This window comes from Marmota monax, unplaced genomic scaffold, assembly GCF_021218885.2.
Source record: "Marmota monax isolate L192 unplaced genomic scaffold, Marmota_monax_Labrador192_F-V1.1 WCK01_AAM20220418_F8-fsc00001, whole genome shotgun sequence".
Taxonomy (NCBI): Eukaryota; Metazoa; Chordata; class Mammalia; order Rodentia; family Sciuridae; genus Marmota; species Marmota monax.
In genome coordinates, this window is record NW_026693777.1 from 434,255 (window position 1) to 455,838 (window position 21,584).

General features: G+C 38.2%; 1 protein-coding gene across 1 annotated transcript in view; it reads right to left on the bottom strand.

Moving 5' to 3' along the window:
• Positions 1-21,584, bottom strand: part of Ppp2r3c (protein phosphatase 2 regulatory subunit B''gamma) — a 40,847-nt gene that overhangs the window by 18,314 nt on the left and 949 nt on the right. Inside the window, exons 2-6 of the mRNA XM_046461365.2 lie at positions 9,119-9,246; positions 5,759-5,863; positions 4,981-5,093; positions 4,199-4,296; positions 2,663-2,733 (exon numbers count right to left, since the gene is read on the bottom strand). Coding sequence (XP_046317321.1) covers positions 2,663-2,733; positions 4,199-4,296; positions 4,981-5,093; positions 5,759-5,863; positions 9,119-9,246 — 515 coding nt within the window. The remainder of the gene's footprint in view (positions 1-2,662; positions 2,734-4,198; positions 4,297-4,980; positions 5,094-5,758; positions 5,864-9,118; positions 9,247-21,584) is intronic.

Genomic DNA, 21,584 nt, shown 5'->3' on the forward strand with positions numbered 1-21,584 from the left:
TTGGTTCCCATCTTTCCTTTACCAATGTCCCTGTTCCTTACCTGCATGCAATATTTAATCTAGCTTTTTTTTTTTTTATGCCGGGGGCGGGGGTGTTCAAAATATATCTTGGTTAATCTATTTATAGCTTTCTTGTAATTTTTTTTGTAGTTACAGATGGACAGAATGCCTTTGTTTTATTTATTTTTATGTGGTGCTAAAGATTGAACCTAGTGCCTCACATGCGCTAGGCAAGCACTCTACCACTGAGATACAACCCTATTTATAGCTTTCTTTATAGCCACCTATCATCCTGATCAGCGACACTATCATGTCACTTGGACTACTGCAGTACATGAATCCCGCTTCCATTCCAGGCTCCTTACAAATCTCCACACAACATCCAGAGTGATCTTTAAAAATGTAAACCATGGGCTTCAGAGGTAGATCAGTAGTAGAGCACTTACCTAACACATGTTAGGTCATAGGTTCCATCTCCAGTACCACCAAAAAAGAACTTTTAAAAAATTATGGTAGAACTAAAAATGTAAGCCATGTTCTGACATACTCAGCTTTTAAAGTTCCAAGGGCTTCCCATTAACCTCAATATGAATCCAAACTTCATACCATGGCCTAAAATGCTTTGTATGTGGCCCTCGCCTACTTCTCTGACTTCATCTCCTGTTGTTCTAACTCTTGATCATATGTTTTAGCCACCCTGGCTTCCTTTTGTTTGTAGAACAGGTCAGATTTAATTGTGTCTTGGGGACACAATACTTGCTGTTCCTTCTGTGCTATATCTTCATTATGCTGACTTCTTTCTCATTCTCTATGGCTAAAACTTAATCACTATTTCAAAGAGGTACCCCTTCCATCCTATCTAAAATAGTCTCCTGACTCTATCATACTCTTGCCTAGTACCCTAATTTATTTTCCCCATATGACTTGTCACTACTTATTTAATAAATGTAAATGAAAATTTGCATATAATACTCAAATTATAAATGTTAGTCTAGCAGTCACTGTCCTAAAATACAATGCCTGGTTTCAAATAGAAAAGTACCAAGGCTGGGAGAAAGACATTTTTCTTTGAGAGAAGTATTTCTTTTCACTGAGAGAGAGAGAAAAAAACTTCCCCTTTAAAAATAATAACTGTGGACATACAATGTTTTCTCTCTGGTCCTCATCTCTTTCAATTTTTATTTCCATCTATGGGAAGAGATAAGACATACAATAATAGGAGAGTACGTTTCGTAAACCAAATTAAGTGCTAAGGACAATTCTCAGAGCTAGGTAAGTACTCTAAAACCTGTCCTATGAATAAGTATCAACAAGTGACTATATTTTCCTTGCTACAGAGTGGTAGACAGAGGCAAGAGCCTTTGACTTTCAAGCTGATCTAAACTTTTTTTATTAGTTACACATGACAGTACAATGATCTTGACAATTCATACATATGAATCAAATGGGGTACAATTTCTCATTTTTCTGATGTATAGGTTGCAGAATCACATTGGTCATACAGTCACCTATATACATACAGCAATAATAATGTCTATTTTATTCTGCTGCCCTTGCTATCCCCTCTTCCCCTCCCCTCCCCTTGATCTAAACTTTAATAGACAAAACACACTGGAAAGGTTGTACAGTGCCAGTGTTTAGAATGAGCTAAAAGATTGTATCTACAGAAATCTGGGCTAAACAGACTTCAAGAAATTATTATACCAGTAATTCAGGAGGCTAAGACAGGAGGATTGCAAGTTCAGGGCCAGTTTCAAGATATTAATTATAAAAGGAACTATAACAAATGTAATGAGGAATTAATTTACATTTCTTTAAGTCATACATTCAAATATTATTTAATTAACCTAGCACATACTTATGCCCCATTCCCTTCACCTGTCCTCCCACAACACTAGAAAAAGACTCTATATTTGGGGGGAAAAAAACTTGACCTGAAAACGTATATGTAGTTTAGATGCCCATACTTATAAAAAGTATAGCCATCTGTATCATGAGCTTATAATGCTTTTTTTTGATGTTTTTAGTATTTTTTTCACTTGAGCTTATAATTCTTTATTGATAACTTAGACCTAAATACATTAGTATCTAGTATGGAATAAAGATTTCTTTCATAATTGACCTTATAGCCCTAAACCTGCAGGTGGGAATACAATCACATCTCTTATATTTCTTTAAAAATTCCTGGCCCAGTGCTGAGGTTGTAGTGCAGTGGTAGAGTACTTGCTAGCATGTGTGAGGCACTGGGTTTGATTCTCAACATCCCATAAGAATAAATAAAATAAAGGTCCATTGATGATTAAAAAAATAAATAAATCCCTGGCCCTTCTTAAAAGTCACATATTAATACCATTCAAGAGAGACAAAAAGTTTTCACTGTTTCTTCAATGATTTTTAAACCTGTTAAAACATCACATTCTTTGCATTTTCCCCTTTGGAAGGCCTTTTTTAAAAAAGCTTGAAGTACAAGAATCTAAAAAGGAATCTAAATGGTCAAAATGCATTTAAAACTTTATAGTAAACATATTGCTTATAAAATAGAAAAACACAAAAACTGAGAAACCAAATGTAGTAAGAATCACCTTAATCTCAATACTCAGTGATAACTACTGTTTAACATACTGGTGTCTATAATAGTGATTAAAAGCAAGTTAATACTTACAGATTCCCGAAGGTACCCTTGACCAGCAACATCATATAAACTGAGTCCTATTCTTGTTTGATGAAGCCAAACTGACAATAAAGAAAAAAATGCAATACAATTATTAACACCTATCCTTTAGTGTGTATATGTATGTGTGTGGAAGAAGAGGTGAAATGCTAGATTAGAGTTGGACACAGTGGCATAGCCTATAATCCCAGATATGTGGGAGCCTGAGGCAGGAGGATCACAAATTCAAGGCTGGCCTCTGCAATTCAGTGAGACTCTGTCTCACAAAATGAAAAGGGCTGGTGATATAACTCAGTATTAGAAAGCCCCTGGGTTCAACCCCTAGTACCACACACACACACACACACAAAAAGTTCGCATGTGCTAGGCAAGCACTTCACCACTGAGCCACAACCCTATTTATAGTCTTCTTTATAGCCACCTATCATCCATAAAAAACCCATCTATTAACTCTAAAAACCTATTTCTTCTCATACACACTGAGTAATCATTAACCCTAAAATTGTTTCAAACAAAACAAACATACCATTGAATGGCAGATTTCAACACTTCTATCATGATCAAAGCCACAATAAAACTGACACCCTTGGGGTTGGGGCTGTGGCTCAGCATTTGAGCGCTTGCCTTGCACTTGTGAGACTCTGGGTTTGATTCTCAGCACCACATAAAAATACATAAGTAAAATAAAGGTATTGTGTCCAACTACAACTAAAAAATAAATATTTAAAAAAAAATAAAAATAAAACTGATACCCTTAAAGAAATCATTCTTTACCTATTAAAGTTGGTGTTCCACCAAACAGGGGTAGCTAACAGAATGTTACATCTTCAATGAAGCTGCTTTCATTCTACTGAGGTTGATTACAGCAGCCAAGAAAAAGATGGTACACAACAAGATTTCACAGATTATTACGGTATTTAATAGAAATCATAACAACTACAAGTTGTTTAATAGAGGCTCCTTGAAATTGATGCAACAATCAAGGATTTGAAACTATCCTTTAAAACAACTCAACTTATATCATTTTTTAAAATATTTATTTTTTAGTTGTAGTTGGACACAATATCTTTATTTATTTATTTTTATGTGGTATTGGGGATCAAACCAAGGCCTTGCCCATGCTAGGTGAGAGCTCTGCTACTGAGCCACAACCCCAGCTCCAACTTGTAGCATATTGATGAAATAAAATTACTAGTAAACTAAAATTATTTCAAATCACCATACATTAAGATTCTTGGTTCACCTTTCAGTATTTCTAATCAGCTACTATCTTTAGGGTACATGAAATTTTATTTTTATAATAAGGAACCCAAATTTAAAGTATAAAATACCAACTTTAGGAAGCTCCCTAAGAATCATTATAATAATATGTAAATAATCATGTATTGTTAAAAAGACAAGAAATCCTGCTATTCAAATTCAAGTAAAAGAGTTGTTTCACATGAAGAAATACTACAGAAGCAGACTAGAAATCTGCTTGATTTCTAGATGGAAGGAATTCAATCAAGCACAAGGAAAATTGATTACCTTTTCGCATGACATAGTTAAAGAACTGCATGATGGAAATTCTTCCATAAGAATCTGTATGAAGGAGTTTAGCAAAGACTTTTGCAGTGAAAAATTGCCTAAGAAAAGAAAGAAAAGACTAGAATATTCTGCCAACATAATATAAAAATGATTTCTAAGTGAATTAGCAAACAGCATAAATTTATATATTTAAAATCAAAGTGAAAAAATTAAAAGCAATAAGTATAGAAAACATATAGTTCAAAAACTTAAAATATTAAGCCATTTATCATTGCATTCATTTTTTCTTTACATTCTCCTGTGTTAAGAATGAAGTCCTAATGCATTTAACAAAACCATGCTATGTGCATGTATAAATATGTCACAGTGAATTCCACCTTTATGTATATCTATAAAACACCAATTAAAAATAAATAAATTAATAAATAAAGATAGGTGAGTAGAGGAAGAGGAATAAGGGGAGGGAAAGACAAGAAATCAGGGAGCAAATTAAATTTCACACATGTATGATTCTGTCAGAATGAACCCAACTATTAAATAACTACAAATGCACTAATAAAAACATTTAAAAAATTGGTATTTGGCAGTTACACTAAAAAAAGACATCTTAAACTGTCAAACTATTTCTTTTAATCTTCATGCAATATACTTTTTCTTCAATATAAATTATTTTATTAAATTTCATTAATAGCTTAAATTGTCTTTAATGTCACATGACAGACTTAAATTTTCCTTAACAGTCAAGGCATTTAAAATGCTATGCCTCTGTTAATTATTCTTACTTGCATTTTGGTCCAGCCTTTTCACCAACCTTCAAAAAATTTTCATAATTGATCATTGCTTCCTCTCCAATCATGGGTGGTGTCTGGTGTTTGTCCAACAAAAACCATAAGTTCTTACCAAGAATTACAGAAATGAAAATGTTAGTTAAAATTTTTTCAAATGTAGTCAAATGCAACATTTCCATTGAAATGATAGTCTGATAGTAGAGATTTAATATTAAGACATAGAATAGCGGGGCTGGGGCTGGAGCTTAGCAGCAGAGTGCTTGTCTAGCATGAGTGAAACACTGGGTTAGATCCTTTGCACTGCAAAAAAATTAAGCAAATAAAATAAAGGCATGCTGTTTCTATGACTACAAAAAAATTTTTTAAAGATATAAAATAACTAACATTTATAGTGCCTACTAAGTCGTAAGTTTTTCAAATATAGTTTCTCCTTAATCCACTTAACTATGTATAATGTAGGTATTTATACCTACTTTACAGTTGAGAATTACATCACAGAGATGTTAAGTCCATTGCCTAAAGTCGCAGAGTAGGACTGGGATTTGAAGCTCTGCAATCTGACCTGACATTAGAATCATACAGGGACTTAAAAAGAAATAAACTTAACAACACTACCCTTAGAGGATAATGGCCCATGCAAGCTCAGCAGCTGATTCTTGTGGCCACCTTATATATTACCATTCTGCAGTACTAAGTCACTAGGCACCCTGAGATCCTACATGATTTAAGTAGATAACAAATAAGAAATGGTTAACTTCTAACTTGTTCTTACCTGTAATTCTTCATTATCTAAGAGTTCTCTGCTTTTCCTTTGGAGAAAAACAGCTCTGGATTCCTCTCTTAATTTCTGTAGTAAAACCTCATCTTCAGCTGGCAACTAAAAACACATTGTAAATTTCTACAGGTAAATTGTAAATTGAATCATGTAAAATGTTACATGACTTCATGAGATAACTACATGGCACTTCCTCTGTTTGTTTTTTGATTCTTACCTTAATTTTGCTTAACATTCATTTAACAAAAAGAGATCCACAAATAATTTAGTGAACAGCAATGCTAGATCTCTGCCTTGAAAAAGCTATAGTCTAGTCCAAGTTTATTCTATATTCTTTTTTGGCAGATGGTAGGTACCAAGGATTGAATTCAGGGACACTCAACCACTGAGCCACATCCCTAGCCCTATTTTGTATTTTATTTAGAGACAGGGTCTCACTGAGTTGTTTAGTGTCTCCCAGTTGCTGAGACAGGCTTTGAATTTGCAATCCTCCTGGCTCAGCCTCCAGAGCTGCTCGGATTACAGGCATGTGCCACAGTGCCTAGCTTATTTTATACTCTTAAAGCTCTTAAAGCATTGTGTTTCCGCTGGGCTTGGTGCTGCATGCTTGAAATCCCATCAGCTTGGGAGACTGAGTCAGGAGGATCATGAGTTCAAAGCCAGCCTTAGCAAAAGCGAGGTGCTAAGCAACTCAATGAGACCCTGTCTCTTAATAAAAAATATAAAAAGGGCTGGGGATGTGGCTCAGTGGTTGAGTGCCCCTGAGTTCAATCCCCAGTACCAAAAAAAAAAAAAAAAAGTATTGTGTTTCCATTGTGACCTAAGACTGATACTGAATTAAAGTAGGACTAGTTTAAGACTGACAGACATAGGAAAGCATGCCTGTTGAGACTGGATCACCTTCCTTCTTAGAGATGGTTAAGTCAGTGTCTATTATGTTGTCTTACAAGGCAGAGGGTTTGCCAAATGAGATAATTTCCATAAACAGAGCTTCAGAATACTCATTTCAACCTCAATTAAAACAGTATGTTTTAAGGATTTCTTCTTCCTTTTCTACATTCTCCTTGCTCTATTAAATGTATCTCAGTAGCCCTTGGTACAAATTGGATGTTGTGGTTTTCATCTTTCATTTCCAAATCTCAAAGAGGCCATCCTTCTCATCAAAAGGGATGGATAAAAGACTAGAGAAAGAATTATTTGGAGGAGGAGGTGGAATTAGGGACAAGAGAGAGACACAGACAGTTAACCAGTTAATCAGACGAGGAGAAAAATGGTAACTGAAAATTATATATATTTTCTCTGAAGGATGAGGCCATGGAGAAGAAAAAGAAAGAAGAGAAAACTTTTCACAAATGTACAATTGCAGGCAGGAAACAGTAATGGATCTGGAAATGGTCCCAGAGAGGAGAGAGAAGATAGGAGAAAAAGAACTCCTTCGGAAACCAGAAGGGAGATGGGCTGGTAATGTAGCTTAGAGGTATACTGCTTGTCTAGTATGTGCAAGGCCCTGAGTTTGACCCCCAGCAAAGTAGAAATGAGAGAATGGGAGAGAGAGAGAGAGAGAGAGAGAGAGAGAGAGAGAGAGAGAGAGAGAGAGAAAAAATATGAATAAAAGAAAAAAGGGGAGGAGTTGGGTACAGTGGCATATGCCTGTGATCCCAGGAGGTTGAGCCAGGAGGATTATAAATTCAAGGTTAGCCTCAATAACTCAGCAAGGCCCTCAGCAACTTAGTGAGACCTTGTCTTAAAATAAAAAGGACTGGAGGATGTAGCTCATTGGTAAAGTGCCCCTGGGTTCAGTCAAAGAAAAAAGGAGGGAAAACCAGGAGTGGTGACACATACTTATAATCCCAGCAACTCAGCACGCTGTAGGAAGATCATAAGTTTCAGGCCAGCCTGGGCAACTTAGCAAGACCCTATCTCAGAATAAAAATTTTTTAAAGTGCAGGGGATGTAGTGATAGAACACTTGCCAAGCACGCATGAGATCCTGTGTTAAATTCCCAGTCTATTTCTCTCTCTCTCTCTCTCTCTCTCTCTCTCTCTCTCTCTCTCTCACACACACACACACACACACACACACACACACACGAAAAGAAAAAAAAAAAAAGAAAGAAAGAAAAGAAATGAAATGAAACCAGGAAAGGAAGACAAAATTTGATCTTGGAAGTGCAAAAAAATTCAGTCCTGAACTCAGGAATAAGGTCACAAAATTCCTACCCAAGGGGTATTCCTGGAGTAGTAAGATACTATTTGATAATCTAGTTTAAACGAGATAATAAGTACAGTCTTCTGCAGAAATTAGGCACTCAATAAATATCCATTCCCTTCCATCTCTTATAGGTTATCAAAAACATTCACTTGTCTATTTGTCTGTTTAATAGTAGAAAAAACAGTAAAAAGCATATATGATGTGATCTCATTTTTGTGAAAAAAGAACATGTATACACTCTCACAGAAATATGTAGAAGGATTCATGTAAAAACTGTATTTGTTTTGTTTTGCTACCGAAAATTGAACCCAGGGATGCTCAACCACTGGGTGGCCACATCCCCAGCCCTTTTTCCTTTTTATTTTTTGAGACAAGGTCTTGCTAAATTGCTTAGGGCCACATTAAATCGCTAAATCGGGCCTCAAATTTGTAATCCTCCTGCCTCAGTCCCTGGAATTATAGGCTTGTGCCACCATGCCAGGTGAAAAATACTTTTTTCTTAAAAGTTTTTTCCTGGAAGAAATGTTTCAATAACTCATATTAACACTTCAATCCCTAAGAATGCCAGTTAAACATAATGTTTAATATTATAATAAATAAATTTAGAAGATACCATGTTCAAGAGACATCCTGCTAAGATTCCAAAGTTAACTTTTCTATAGTGGTTACCTTTTACATACTACTAAATAGGTCTTATTCTTTTGGTAGATTTCACTTTTCAGTATAAATAGTTTTCTTAAGGCCTTACTGTTTTGTCTATGCCCCCTTCAAAGACTTCTTTACAGTTTTGGCACAAGGAAACATATAAGTGAATCACTTTTAAGTTTTCCAATCTCCATCTATTTTTCAGTTTAGCCTTGAGCAAATTTTTATATCTCATAACATAGTGTTGTATACTACAACATAAAAAATCCAATAGAATACTAACACTAATATGTATTATAAAAATGATAGAAAAGAACCATAGTTCAAAAAAATGAGCAAAACCCAACTTATTTTCATAATAGTAATAAGATCAACTAGAATGGAAGAATATACAAAATTTAAATTTAATCTTCTATTTTTTAAAATATAAAAATCTAATTCCATTTTTAAATTATATTTTATTTATAAACTTTAAGAGACATTTGATTAAATATCACTTACCCTATAATAAAACCGAGGAATGGTCTTATATAATTCATTTGTGTTTTTTCTACCTCCTTTCCATTCTGAGTAGTATTTGGTAAATAAATCCATTTCTTCATCTTTTAATTCTTGTTCACTTTTTTGATCTGATAACAAAAAGGATTAAGGGGAGAAAAGCTCTCTTAAAAATCAAGTAATATTTTTACTCAAGTCATTGTAGATACCATAGTCTAATTAAAATAGCTGCAGAATTTCATGTTAACTTTCTTGAAATACTAAGGATCACTATCTGTCACTAAAACAGCTTCTTCTACATCTTTCATAGACACTGGAGCTAGGAGTAAATAAAACAACCTCTGACTTCATGAATTTTCAGCTTCATAATCATTGTTCCTCTCTCTTATGCAAAAAAACCTCTTTCTGAAGGCAAACCTCAAGGCTCTATTACCCTCCAACCTGCCTCTTGTTGGTGCATAACTGTCTCTTTCAGTCAGTCCTCCTTACTTAGGATGAATAAACATTTATGTGAGTGACTGTGATCCCTAAGACTTTAAAAAGGCTTTCATCTCTACTCTGTCACTCAGTTTCACTATAATACCACAGATCTTACTGCTCCTCTTCTGAAATCCTTAAAACTCTAATACATATCAGATCATTTTGTCTGGTCATTGAAAACTACACAGCCATAATATTTGCTCTTTGGGTTTCACTGAAATTTTCTATCTGTGATCTATTCTCTCAAAAGTTTATTTTTGTCTTTCTGTGTCTCTTCTCCAACAAGCTTCTTGTTCCCTTATACTCCTTTTATGACAGTATTTTTGTTGCATCTTTCATGTTAATTTTTATCCTTGGACAAACCTATTAATTAAATTTCTTTATGCATATGGCTCAGTGCTATTGGAAAAAAACTGCAAAATTTTGCAAATAAATGAGAACACATCTTACCACCAAATTTAGCAATGTAGAAATCACTAAAGATGCTTGACAAACAGGAATAGAGATTTAAACAAAAAGGCTTTTAGGAAGTATTGTTATAAGAGAAACAAAAATAAGGCACATCTAGAGGTAGAAATAAATGCAAAAAAGTTTATTTAAGGAGATGGGGTTGTAGCTCAGTGGTGGGAGTGCTTGCTTAGCATGTGTGAAGTACTGGGTTCAAAACTCAGCACCACACAAAAATAAATAAATAAAAGAAAGGTATTGTGTTCATCTACAACTAAAAAAATTTTTTTAAAAGTTTAAGATCAAAAAAATACATTTTCCTTTATATACTAATAGGAATGACTAAGAAAATCTGATGCAGGAAAGAAGGCAATTGTTAAGAATACAACTATGAGGGGGCTGGGGATGTGGCTCAAGCGGTAGCGCGTTCGCCTGGCATGCATGCGGCCCGGGTTCGATCCTCAGCACCACATACAAACAAAGATGTTGTGTCCGCCGAAAACTAAAAAATAAATATTAAAAAAAATTCTCTCTCTCTCTCTCTCTCTCTCTCTTTAAAAAAGGAAAAAAAAAGAATACAACTATGAGATCCTCTAAAGAAAATAATGCCAAGAGTTAATAAATGGGATGGCATCATTAAAAGCTTCTACACAACAAAGGATACAATTAGGAATGTTAAGAAAGAACCCACAAAATGGGAGAAAAATCTTTGCTAGCTACTCTTCTGACAGAAGATTAATATCTAGAACATGTAAAGAACTCAAATAACTTTACATGAAAAAAACAAATAATCCAATTATTAAATGGGCAAAGGAATTATATAGACACTTCTCAAAATAAGAAATACAAATGATCAATAAGTACATTGAAAAAATATTCAACATCATTAGCAATTAGAGAAACTCAAATCAAAAGTACACTGAGATTTCAGCTTACACCAGTCAGAAAGACAGGAATCAAGAATACAAATGATAATAAATTCTGGAGAGGATGTTGAGTACGCTGTTGATGGGATTGTAAATTAGTACAACCATTATGGAAATCAGTATGGAGGTTCCTTAAAAGACTAGAATGGAACCATCATATGATTCAGGTATACCACTCCTCAGTATTTATCCTGAAAATTTAAGTCATCATACTACAGTGATACATGCCTACCCATGTTTATAGCAGCACATTCACAACAGCCAAACTATGGAACCAGAATAAGTATCCATCGATGGATGAATAGATAAAGAAAATGTGTATATATGCACAATGGAGTTCCATTTAGCCATAAAGAAAAAATGAAATTATGTCATTTGCAGAAAAATGGATGCAACTATTATGTTAAGCAAAGTAAGAGAAACTCAGAAGGTCAAGGGTCATATGTTTTCTGTCATATGTGGAAACTAGAGAGGAAAAAAGAAAAGACAGATGGGAGCAGATCTCATGAAAATCAAAGGAAGATCAGTAGATAAAAGGGACCAAGAGGTGAGAGGTGGAGAGGGAGGAAGAAAGTATTGGGGAGAATGATATTGGCCAAATTATGTATTTATATTATGTGCACATACAAATATGTGACAACAAATCACACTATTATGTACAACTATTAATGTGCCAATAAAAAAATGTGGAAAAAAAGGTACATCTTTGAGTAGGTAAAAAAGGGATTGAGATTCCAGAGAAGATGGCAGCAAGGGGAGTGCATTGCCCCCGTGTGCCGCGTCACTGGTGGGAGAATGACGAGTCAGGACTGCTAAAGGCTATCTTGTTAGGAATTTCCAGCAATAGTGGGGTGCTCTGGAAACTGGAGGAAGGATATCCATCGCACGAGGATCGGCTGCGGGGACTCAAACGTGAGAGATTTGTCGCACGGAGGGTAACACTGCTTATTCAGCAAATCGCCCCGCGGCTAGAGTGTGCAGCGCGCGCTGGGAAATGAAGAGATAGCGACGCAGGGATACAGCGCTGCAGTTTCTGCCAGCCGTGCAAGCACCGTACTCAGTGCTGAATTCTGGGTTCGAGACGGGGGAAGGAAGCGGTCCAATTCGGTTCTCCACACCGGTCAGATCACAGAGGAGGCCAGCGGCCACCATCTTGGAGAGCTGACGTCACCATCCCTGTTTTTGACTGACCGCAGCTAATTCAGCCATAGAACAGGTAATTCCAGGCTGCCATTCGCCTGCGGCTTGCAGACAGATTACTCAGGCTCAGTGCTAAATAACCCGCGGAGACTGCTTCTTGGAGCCTGCTCTTATCAGAGCATACACCAAGCACGGAGAGGCCGAGTTCTGGCTCCCGGAACTGCTCTGGCCCAGGGCTAAGGAGCCCGCGGAAACTGCTTCTCGGTCCGGGTCCTGCTGAGTACTGTGGAGGTAAATACCAACCGAGCCTTCGTGGGCAGTGGCAACAGGATTGAGACGGGGCCTGTGAGGGCCGGTCAGGACTCACCCGTTGCTTTGGTCACCCGGCAAAGGGAACGAAGTACTGCCATTCGCATAGGATATCAACATGGCAGAGGTCTGATGTCATCAGAAAGCGGCAGATGAGAAAACTTCATCAATACCAGCGGCGACAGAAACAGTTGGTCTCCTGGTAGGGAGGGTGAGTCACAGACACTTTGTCTCGCTTTGTCTTCGAGCCAGAGGGGAGGAGCCGGGCCGCTGCCCGCGCCCGGAGCAGGCCCAGCGGCTCACCGGCGTGGTGGTCGCGTGACCCCAATTGGAGAGGGGGCAGAGCGGAGCCGCCACCCGCGCCGGCAAGGTGGGCAGACCTGCGACCCAGTGGTACGCGGGCGTGGTAGGAGGGGCAGGGCAGAGCCGCCACCCGCGCCTGCAAGGTAAGCAGACCTGCGACAGACTGGCGGGTCAGGCCCAGCGACCTGCCAGCGTGGTACACACATCACCCCAACTGGAGTAGGGGCAGAGCAGAGCCTTCGCCCGCGCCCGGATCAGGCCCCGCCGGTGTGGTGGTCACATGACGCCAATTGGAGTGGGGGCGGAGCGGAACCGCCACCGGTGCCCGCAGGGTGGGCAGACCTGCGACCAACCTGCAGATCAGGCCCAGCGTTCCGCGGGCGTGGTAGGAGGGGCAGGGCAGAGCCGCCACCCGCGCCTGCAAGGTAGGCAGACCTGCGACAGACCGGCAGATCAGGCCCAGCGGCCTGCCAGCGTGGTACACACGTCACCCCAATTGGAGTAGGGGCAGAGCAGAGCCGCTGCCCGTGCCAGGAACAGGCCCAGCGACCTGCTGGCGTGGTAGTCACGACACCCCAATTGGAGTAGGGGCAGAGCAGAGCCACCAGCCGTGGGCAGACCTGCGACCGACCAGCGGGACAGGCCCAGTGGCCTGCCGGTGCGACAGACACGTCACCCCATTTGGAGTAGGGGCAGAGCAGAGCCGCCGCCCGTGCCCACAAGGTAGGCAGACCTGCGACCGACCGGTGGAACAGGCCCAGCGGCCGGCAGGGGTGGTAGGCACATCACCCCAATTGGAGTAGGAGCAGAGCAGAGCCTTTGCCCGCGCCCAGGACAGGCCCAGAAGTCCGCGGGTATGGTAGACAAGTCACACCAATTGGAGGGGGGGCAGAGCAGAGCCGTCGCCCGCGCCTGCAGGGTAGGCAGACCTGCAATTGACTGGCGGATCAGGCCTGGTGGCCTGCCGGGGTGGTACACTCGTCACCCCAATTGGAGTAGGGGCAGAGCAGAGCCGCCGCCCGCGCCCGGAATAAGCCCAGCGACCCGCCGGTGTGGTAGACACGTCACCCCAATTGGAGTAAGGGCAGAACAGAGCCACCGCCCGCGCCTGCAAGGTAGGCAGACCTGCGACTGACCGGCAGAACAGGCCCAGGGTTCCGCGGGCGTGGTAGACACCTCACACTAATTGGAGGAGGGGCAGAGCAGAGCCCCTACCCGCGCCTGCAAGGTAGGCAGACCGCCGCCCGACCCTGCAAGGGAGACTTTTCAACTATACAAGAGCAATACAAATATATAGGGGAAAAAAACATTTCAAAAACACAACAGTTTCACCAAGCAGAAAGAAACGCAAGCAGTATGAAAAGACAAGGAAAGAAAGGACCACAAGCAATGCAGGTCAACTCAACTTTAGAAGAGGTAACAGCTGCAGCAGATGGAATGTCAGATAAAGAATTCAGGATATACATGCTTCAGATGATCTGGAGTATCAAGGAAGACATTAGACAGCAAAATCAGACAATGAAAGATCACTTCGACAATGAATTACACAAACAAATCCAGGAAGCAAAGGATCAACTATACAGGGAGATAGAGGTTATAAAAAACAAACAAACAGAAATCCTAGAAATGCAGGAAGCAATAAACCAACTTAAAAACTCAATTGAGAATACTACCAGCAGAGTAGAACACTTAGAAGATAGAACATCAGACAATGAAGACAAAGTATTTCAACTTGAAAAGAACATAGACAGCTCAGCAAGACTGTTAAGAAACCATGAGCAGAACATCCAAGAAATATGGGATAACATAAAGAGACCAAACTTAAGAGTCATTGGGATACAGGAAGGTACAGAACTCCAAACCAAAGGAATGAGCAATCTATTCAATGAAATAATACGAGAAAACTTCCCAGACTTGAAGAATGAGACAGAATCCCAAATCCTAGAAGCCTACAGGACGCCAAATGTGCAAAATCATAAGAGATCCACACCTAGACACATTATAATGAAGATGCCCAACATACAGAATAAGGAGAGAATTTTAAAAGCTACAAGAGAAAGGAAGCAGATTACATTTAGGGGTAAGCCAATCAGGATAACAGCTGATCTTTCAACACAGACTCTGAAAGCTAGAAGATCCTGGAATAACATATTTCAAACACTGAAAGAAAATGGGTTCCAACCAAGAATTGTGTATCCAGCTAAATTAAGCTTCAGGATGGAAGATGAAATTAAAACCTTCCATGATAAACAAAAGTTTAAAGAATTTGCAGCTAGAAAACCATCTCTTCAAAACATCCTCAGCAAAACATTACAGGAAGAGGAAATGGAAAATAACAATGAAAACCAACAGTGGGAGGTAGGACAGTAAAGGGGGGGGGGAATAATCAAAGAGGAAAACAAACCATGTTTAGTAACAGAAATAAACAAATACGGCTGGAAGAACAACCCATATCTCAATAATAACCCTAAATGTTAATGGCTTAAACTCACCAATTAGCTAGTAGAATGGATCACAAAACAAGACCCAACAATATGCTGCCTACAGGAGACGCATTTGATAGGAAAAGACATACATAGGCTGAAGGTGAAAGGTTGGGAAAAATCATATCACTCATATGGACTTCGGAAACAAGCAGGAGTGTCCATACTCATATCAAATAAAATAGATTTCAAGCCAAAGTTAATCAAAAGGGATAAAGAGGGACACTACATACTGCTTAAGGGAACCATACACCAACAAGCCATAACAATCATAAATATATATGCCCCAAACAATGGTGCAGCTATGTTCATCAAACAAACTCTTCTCAAGTTCAAGAGTCTAATAGACCACCATACAATAATCATGGGAGACTTCAACACACCTCTCTCGCCACTGGACAGATCTTCCAAACAAAAGTTGAATAAGGAAACTATAGAACTCAATAACTCAATTAATAACCTAGACTTAATTGACATATATAGAATATACCACCCAACATCAAGCAGTTACACTTTTTTCTCAGCACCACATGGATCCTTCTCAAAAATAGATCATATATTATGTCACAGGGAAACTCTTAGACAATATAAAGGAGTAGAGATAATACCATGCATCTTATCTGATCATAATGGAATAAAACTGAAAATCAACGATAAAAGAAGGAAGGAAAAAGCATACATCAATTGGAGAATGAACAATAGGTTACTGAATGATCAATGGGTTATAGAAGACATCAAGGAGGAAATTAAAAAATTCTTAGAGATAAATGAAAACACAGACACAACATATCGGAATCTATGTGACACAATGAAAGCAGTTCTAAGAGGAAAATTCATTGCTTGGAGTTCATTCCTTAAAAAAAGAAAAAACCAACAAATAAATGATCTCATACTTCATCTCAAAATCCTAGAAAAAGAAGAGCAAAACAACAGCAAAAGAAGTAGAAGGCAAGAAATAATTAAAATCAGAGCTGAAATTAATGAAATCAAAACAAAAGAAACAATTGAAAAAATTGACAAAACTAAAAGTTGGTTCTTTGAAAAAATAAACAAAATTGACAGACCCTTAGCCATGCTAGCGAAGAGAAGAAGAGAGAGAACTCAAATTACTAGCATACGGGATGAAAAAGGCAATATCATAACAGACACTTCAGAAATACAGAAGATAATCAAAAACTATTTTGAATCCTTATACTCCAATAAATTAGAAGATAGTGAAGGCATAGATAAATTTCTTAAGTCATATGATCTGCCCAGATTGAGTCAGGAGGATATAGACAACCTAAACAGACCAATATCAATTGAGGAAATAGAAGAAACCATCAAAAGACTACCAACTAAGAAAAGCCCAGGACCGGATGGGTATACAGCAGAGTTTTAGAAAACCTTTAAAGAGGAACTAATACCAATACTTTTCAAGCTACTTCAGGAAATAGAAAAAGAGGGAGAACTTCCAAATTCATTCTACGAGGCCAACATCACCCTGATACCTAAACCAGATAAAGACACTTCAAAGAAAGAAAACTACAGACCAATATCTCTAATGAACCTAGATGCAAAAATCCTCAATAAAATTCTGGCAAATTGGATACAAAAACATATCAAAAAAATTGTGCACCATGATCAAGTAGGATTCATCCCTGGGATGCAAGGCTGGTTCAATATACAGAAATCAATAAATGTTATTCACCACATCAATAGACTTAAAAATAAGAACCATATGATCATCTCAATAGATGCGGAAAAAGCATTTGACAAAGTACAGCATCCCTTTATGTTCAAAACTCTAGAAAAACTAGGGATAACAGGAACATACCTCAATATTGTAAAAGCAATCTATGCTAAGCCTCAGGCTAGCATCATTCTGAATGGAGAAAAATTGAAGCCATTCCCTCTAAAATCTGGAACAAGACAGGGATGCCCTCTCTCTCCACTTCTCTTCAACATAGTTCTCGAAACACTGGCCAGAGCAATTAGACAGACGAAAGAAATTAAAGGCATAAAAATAGTAAAAGAAGAACTTAAATTATCACTATTTGCAGATGACATGATTCTATACCTACCAGACGCAAAAGGGTCTACAAAGAAACTATTAGAGCTAATAAATGAATTCAGCAAAGTGGCAGGATATAAAATCAACACGCATAAATCAAAGGCATTCCTGTATATCAGCGACAAATCCTCTGAAATGGAAATGTGGACAACCACTCCATTCACAATATCTTCAAAAAAAATAAAATACTTGGGAATCAACCTAACAAAAGAGGTGAAAGACATACAATGAAAACTACAGAACCCTAAAGAGAGAAATAGAAGAAGATCTTAGAAGATGGAAAAATATACCCTGTTCATGGATAGGCAGAACTAACATCATCAAAATGGCGATATTACCAAAAGTTCTCTATAGGTTTAATGCAATGCCAGTCAAAATCCCAACAGCATTTCTTGTAGAAATAGAGAAAGCAATCATGAAATTCATATGGAAAAATAAAAGACCCAGAATAGCAAAAACAATGCTAAGCAGGAAGTGTGAATCAGGCGGTATAGCGATACCAGACTTCAAACTATACTACAGAGCAGTAGTAACAAAAACAGCATGGTACTGGTACCAAAACAGGCGGGTGGACCAATGGTACAGAATAGAGGACACAGAAACCAATCCACAAAACTACAACTATCTTATATTTGATAAAGGGGCTAAAAGCATGCAATGGAGGAAGGATAGCATCTTCAACAAATGGTGCTGGGAAAACTGGAAATCCATATGCAACAAAATGAAACTGAATCCCTTTCTCTCGCCATGCACAAAAGTGAATTCAAAATGGATCAAGGAGCTTGATATCAAATCAGAGACACGCCGTCTGATAGAAGAAAAAGTTGGCTACGATCTACATACGGTGGGGTCGGGCTCCAAATTCCTCAATAGGACACCCATAGCACAAAAGTTAATAACTAGAATCAACAAATGGGACTTACTCAAACTAAAAAGTTTTTTCTCAGCAAAAGAAACAATAAGAGAGGTAAATAGGGAGCCTACATCCTGGGAACAAATCTTTACTCCTCACACTTCAGATAGAGCCCTAATATCCAGAGTATACAAAGAACTCAAAAAATTAGACAATAAGATAACAAACAACCCAATCAACAAATGGGCCAAGGACCTGAACAGACACTTCTCAGAGGAGGACATACAGTCAATCAACAAGTACATGAAAAAATGCTCACCATCTCTAGCAGTCAGAGAAATGCAAATCAAAACCACCCTAAGATACCATCTCAATCCAGTAAGATTGGCAGCCATTATGAAGTCAAACAACAACAAGTGCTGGCGAGGATGTGGGGAAAAGGGTACTCTTGTACATTGCTGGTGGGACTGCAAATGGGTGCAGCCAATTTGGAAAGCAGTATGGAGATTTCTTGGAAAGCTGGGAATGGAGCCACCATTTGACCCAGCTATTCCCCTTCTCGGTCTATTCCCTAAAGACCTAAAAAGAGCATGCTATAGGGACACTGCTACATCGATGTTCATAGCAGCACAATTCACAATAGCAAGACTGTGGAACCAACCTAGATGCCCTTCAATAGACGAATGGATAAAAAAAATGTGGCATTTATACACAATGGAGTATTACTCTGCATTAAAAAATGACAAAATCATAGAATTTACAGGGAAATGGATGGCATTAGAGCAGATTATGCTAAGTGAAGCTAGCCAATCCCTAAAAAACAAATGCCAAATGTCTTCTTTGATATAAGGAGAGTAACTAAGAACAGAGTAGGGACAAAGAGCAGAAGAAGAAGATTAACATTAAACAGGGATGAGAGGTGGGAGGGAAAGGGAGAGAGAAGGGAAATTGCATGGAAATGGAAGGAGACCCTCAGCGTTATACAAAAGTACATACAAGAGGAAGTGAGGGGAAAGGGAAAAATAATACAAGGGGGAGAAATGAATGACAGTAGAGGGGGTAGAGAGAGAAGAGGGGAGGGGAGGGGAGGGGAGGGGGGATAGTAGAGGATAGGAAAGGCAGCAGAACACAACAGACACTAGTATTGCAATATGTAAATCAATGGATATGTAACTGATGTGATTCTGCAATCTGTATATGGGGTAAAAATGGGAGTTCATAACCCACTTGAATCAAAGTGTGAAATATGATATGTCAAGAACTATGTAATGTTTTGAACAACCAATAATAAAAAATTAAAAAAAAAAAAAGAATCATTCCAGAGATAGCATAGCCCAAGGAAAACAATAAAGAACAAGCAATTGGGAATTCTATATGTAGCTCTATAGAACTGATAGATTTGGTAATACATTGCCTAGGAAATAGAAATACTTCAAAATATATGTTCTAGTTCTTGTTAATTGTATTGTTTTTTTTTTCATGGTTCAGCTGTACTTCTGAAGCTTCCCTGTTTCATCAATCTATCAGGGATTACCCCAAAATCTTATTTGCAGAAATTTTCAAGATCTATAATAATGTATTTATCTATGCATTTGTTTAAGCTCCATAGTTTAACATTAGGTTTGTTGTTTTTGTCTCTTGAGTAAACCAGTAAATATTAATCAATCATATTGAACAGTTAAATAAATAAATATTGGCCGAGGAAATGAATAAAATAATGTACTCATACAAATGTTCATTTTGCTAGTATCTATTGGTACAAAAAATTTAAATGAGTATATTTGACTTTCAGGGTTTAACTAAATTATGTGTATTTTATTCATAAGTCCTTTTAGTATTGCACCGTTTAAAATATTCTTTCCTGTTTTTCTATACATTCCCGAGTTTCTGTCTTAATCTTGGTTGTAACTATGATCTCCATAACCAATAAAAATATGTAGCATTTGGTGAGAACTGTTTTTAAGTTTGAAGCAGATATATACCACATTTATAAAGCACAAAACACAATAATTGTGTTTCTGTATAGGAATTCTGGAGTCTTCTATCAAATAAACTTTTTTCACAGCAAAAAAAAAAAAGGGATTGAGCACAAAGGATGGGATCTAATACACTGACTCGGAAATGGCCTTAAAAAGGAGCTATTATCTGTACAACCTAGATAACTTTTTTTTTTTGGTGGGGGGTGGGTACCAGGGAATGAATGAACTAAAGGACACTTGACCATTGAACCACAGTCCCAGCCCTATTTTGTATTTTATTTAGAGACAAGGTCTCACTGAGTTGCTTAGTACCTCACTTTTGCTGAGGCTGGCTTTGAACTCATGATCCTCCTGCCTCAGCCTCCTGAGTCACTGGGATCACAGGCTTGTGCCACAGTGCCCAGCTAGAGAGCTTATTATTTTTGTTGTTGTTTTTCTTCTCTCCCCACACTAAAGTGTAAATTATACAAGGACAGGGAGTTTGGGCCTTCCCCCGCTCCAAAAAAAAGTACTAGGGATTAAACCCAGAGATGCTTTACCACTAAGCTACATCCTTAACCCCTTCTATTTTGAGACAGGGCTTCCTTAAATTGCTGAGGCTGGCCTGGAACTTGACTCTTGCCTCAGTCTTCTGAGTAGTTGGGATTATAGATGTATGCCATCATGCCCAAAAAGTACAGGGATTTTTGTTGTTTTACTCACTGCTGTAGACTAGAATATTACTTGGTACATAATAAGCAGGCAATAAGTATATGTTAAAGAATGGAGTATGTTCAAGAACTATGGTGAGGGGCCGGGGTTGTGACTCAGTGGTGGAACACTTGCTGAGCATGCATAGGCACTGGGTTCGATCCTGGCACCATATAAAAATAAACAAAATAAAGGTATTGTGTCCATCTACAACTGAAAAAAAAAAAAAGAACTATGATGAAAAGAAAGTAGAAGTACAGGCAACTTGTTTGAGAGGCATTCCTTTTTTGTGTTTATGCTGTAGATTTTAGTTTACCACTGAGCTACATCTCTGGTGCCAGTAGTAGGCCTAAAAAGAGTTCAAAAAAATGTAGCAGAAGCTAAAGGGGTTGTGGGTTCAAATAACTTTTTCTTAATGTGGGGAATATTATAGAACGACATCGTGTTTTACACCTGTAATCTCAGCAAATGGGGAGGCTAAGGCAGGATAATTACAAATTCAAGGTCAACTTCAGCAACTTACTAAGAACCTCAGCAATTTAGCAAGACACTGTCTCAAAATTGAAAAGAAAAAAAAAAAAGACGACTGGGATGTAGTTCAGTGGAGAAGCACTTCTGGGGTTCATGGAAGGAAGGAAGGAAGGAGGGAAGGAGGGAGGGAAGGAAGGAAGGAAGGAAGAAAGAAAAAAGAAATGGTCCAGAAGACAAGGAAATTTTGATGATTATGAGAGGAAGGTTACAAATGGAGAGAAATCAGTGAAAGAAAGTGAATGTGTGTAGAGCTAATGGTTTAGCTTAATGGTAGA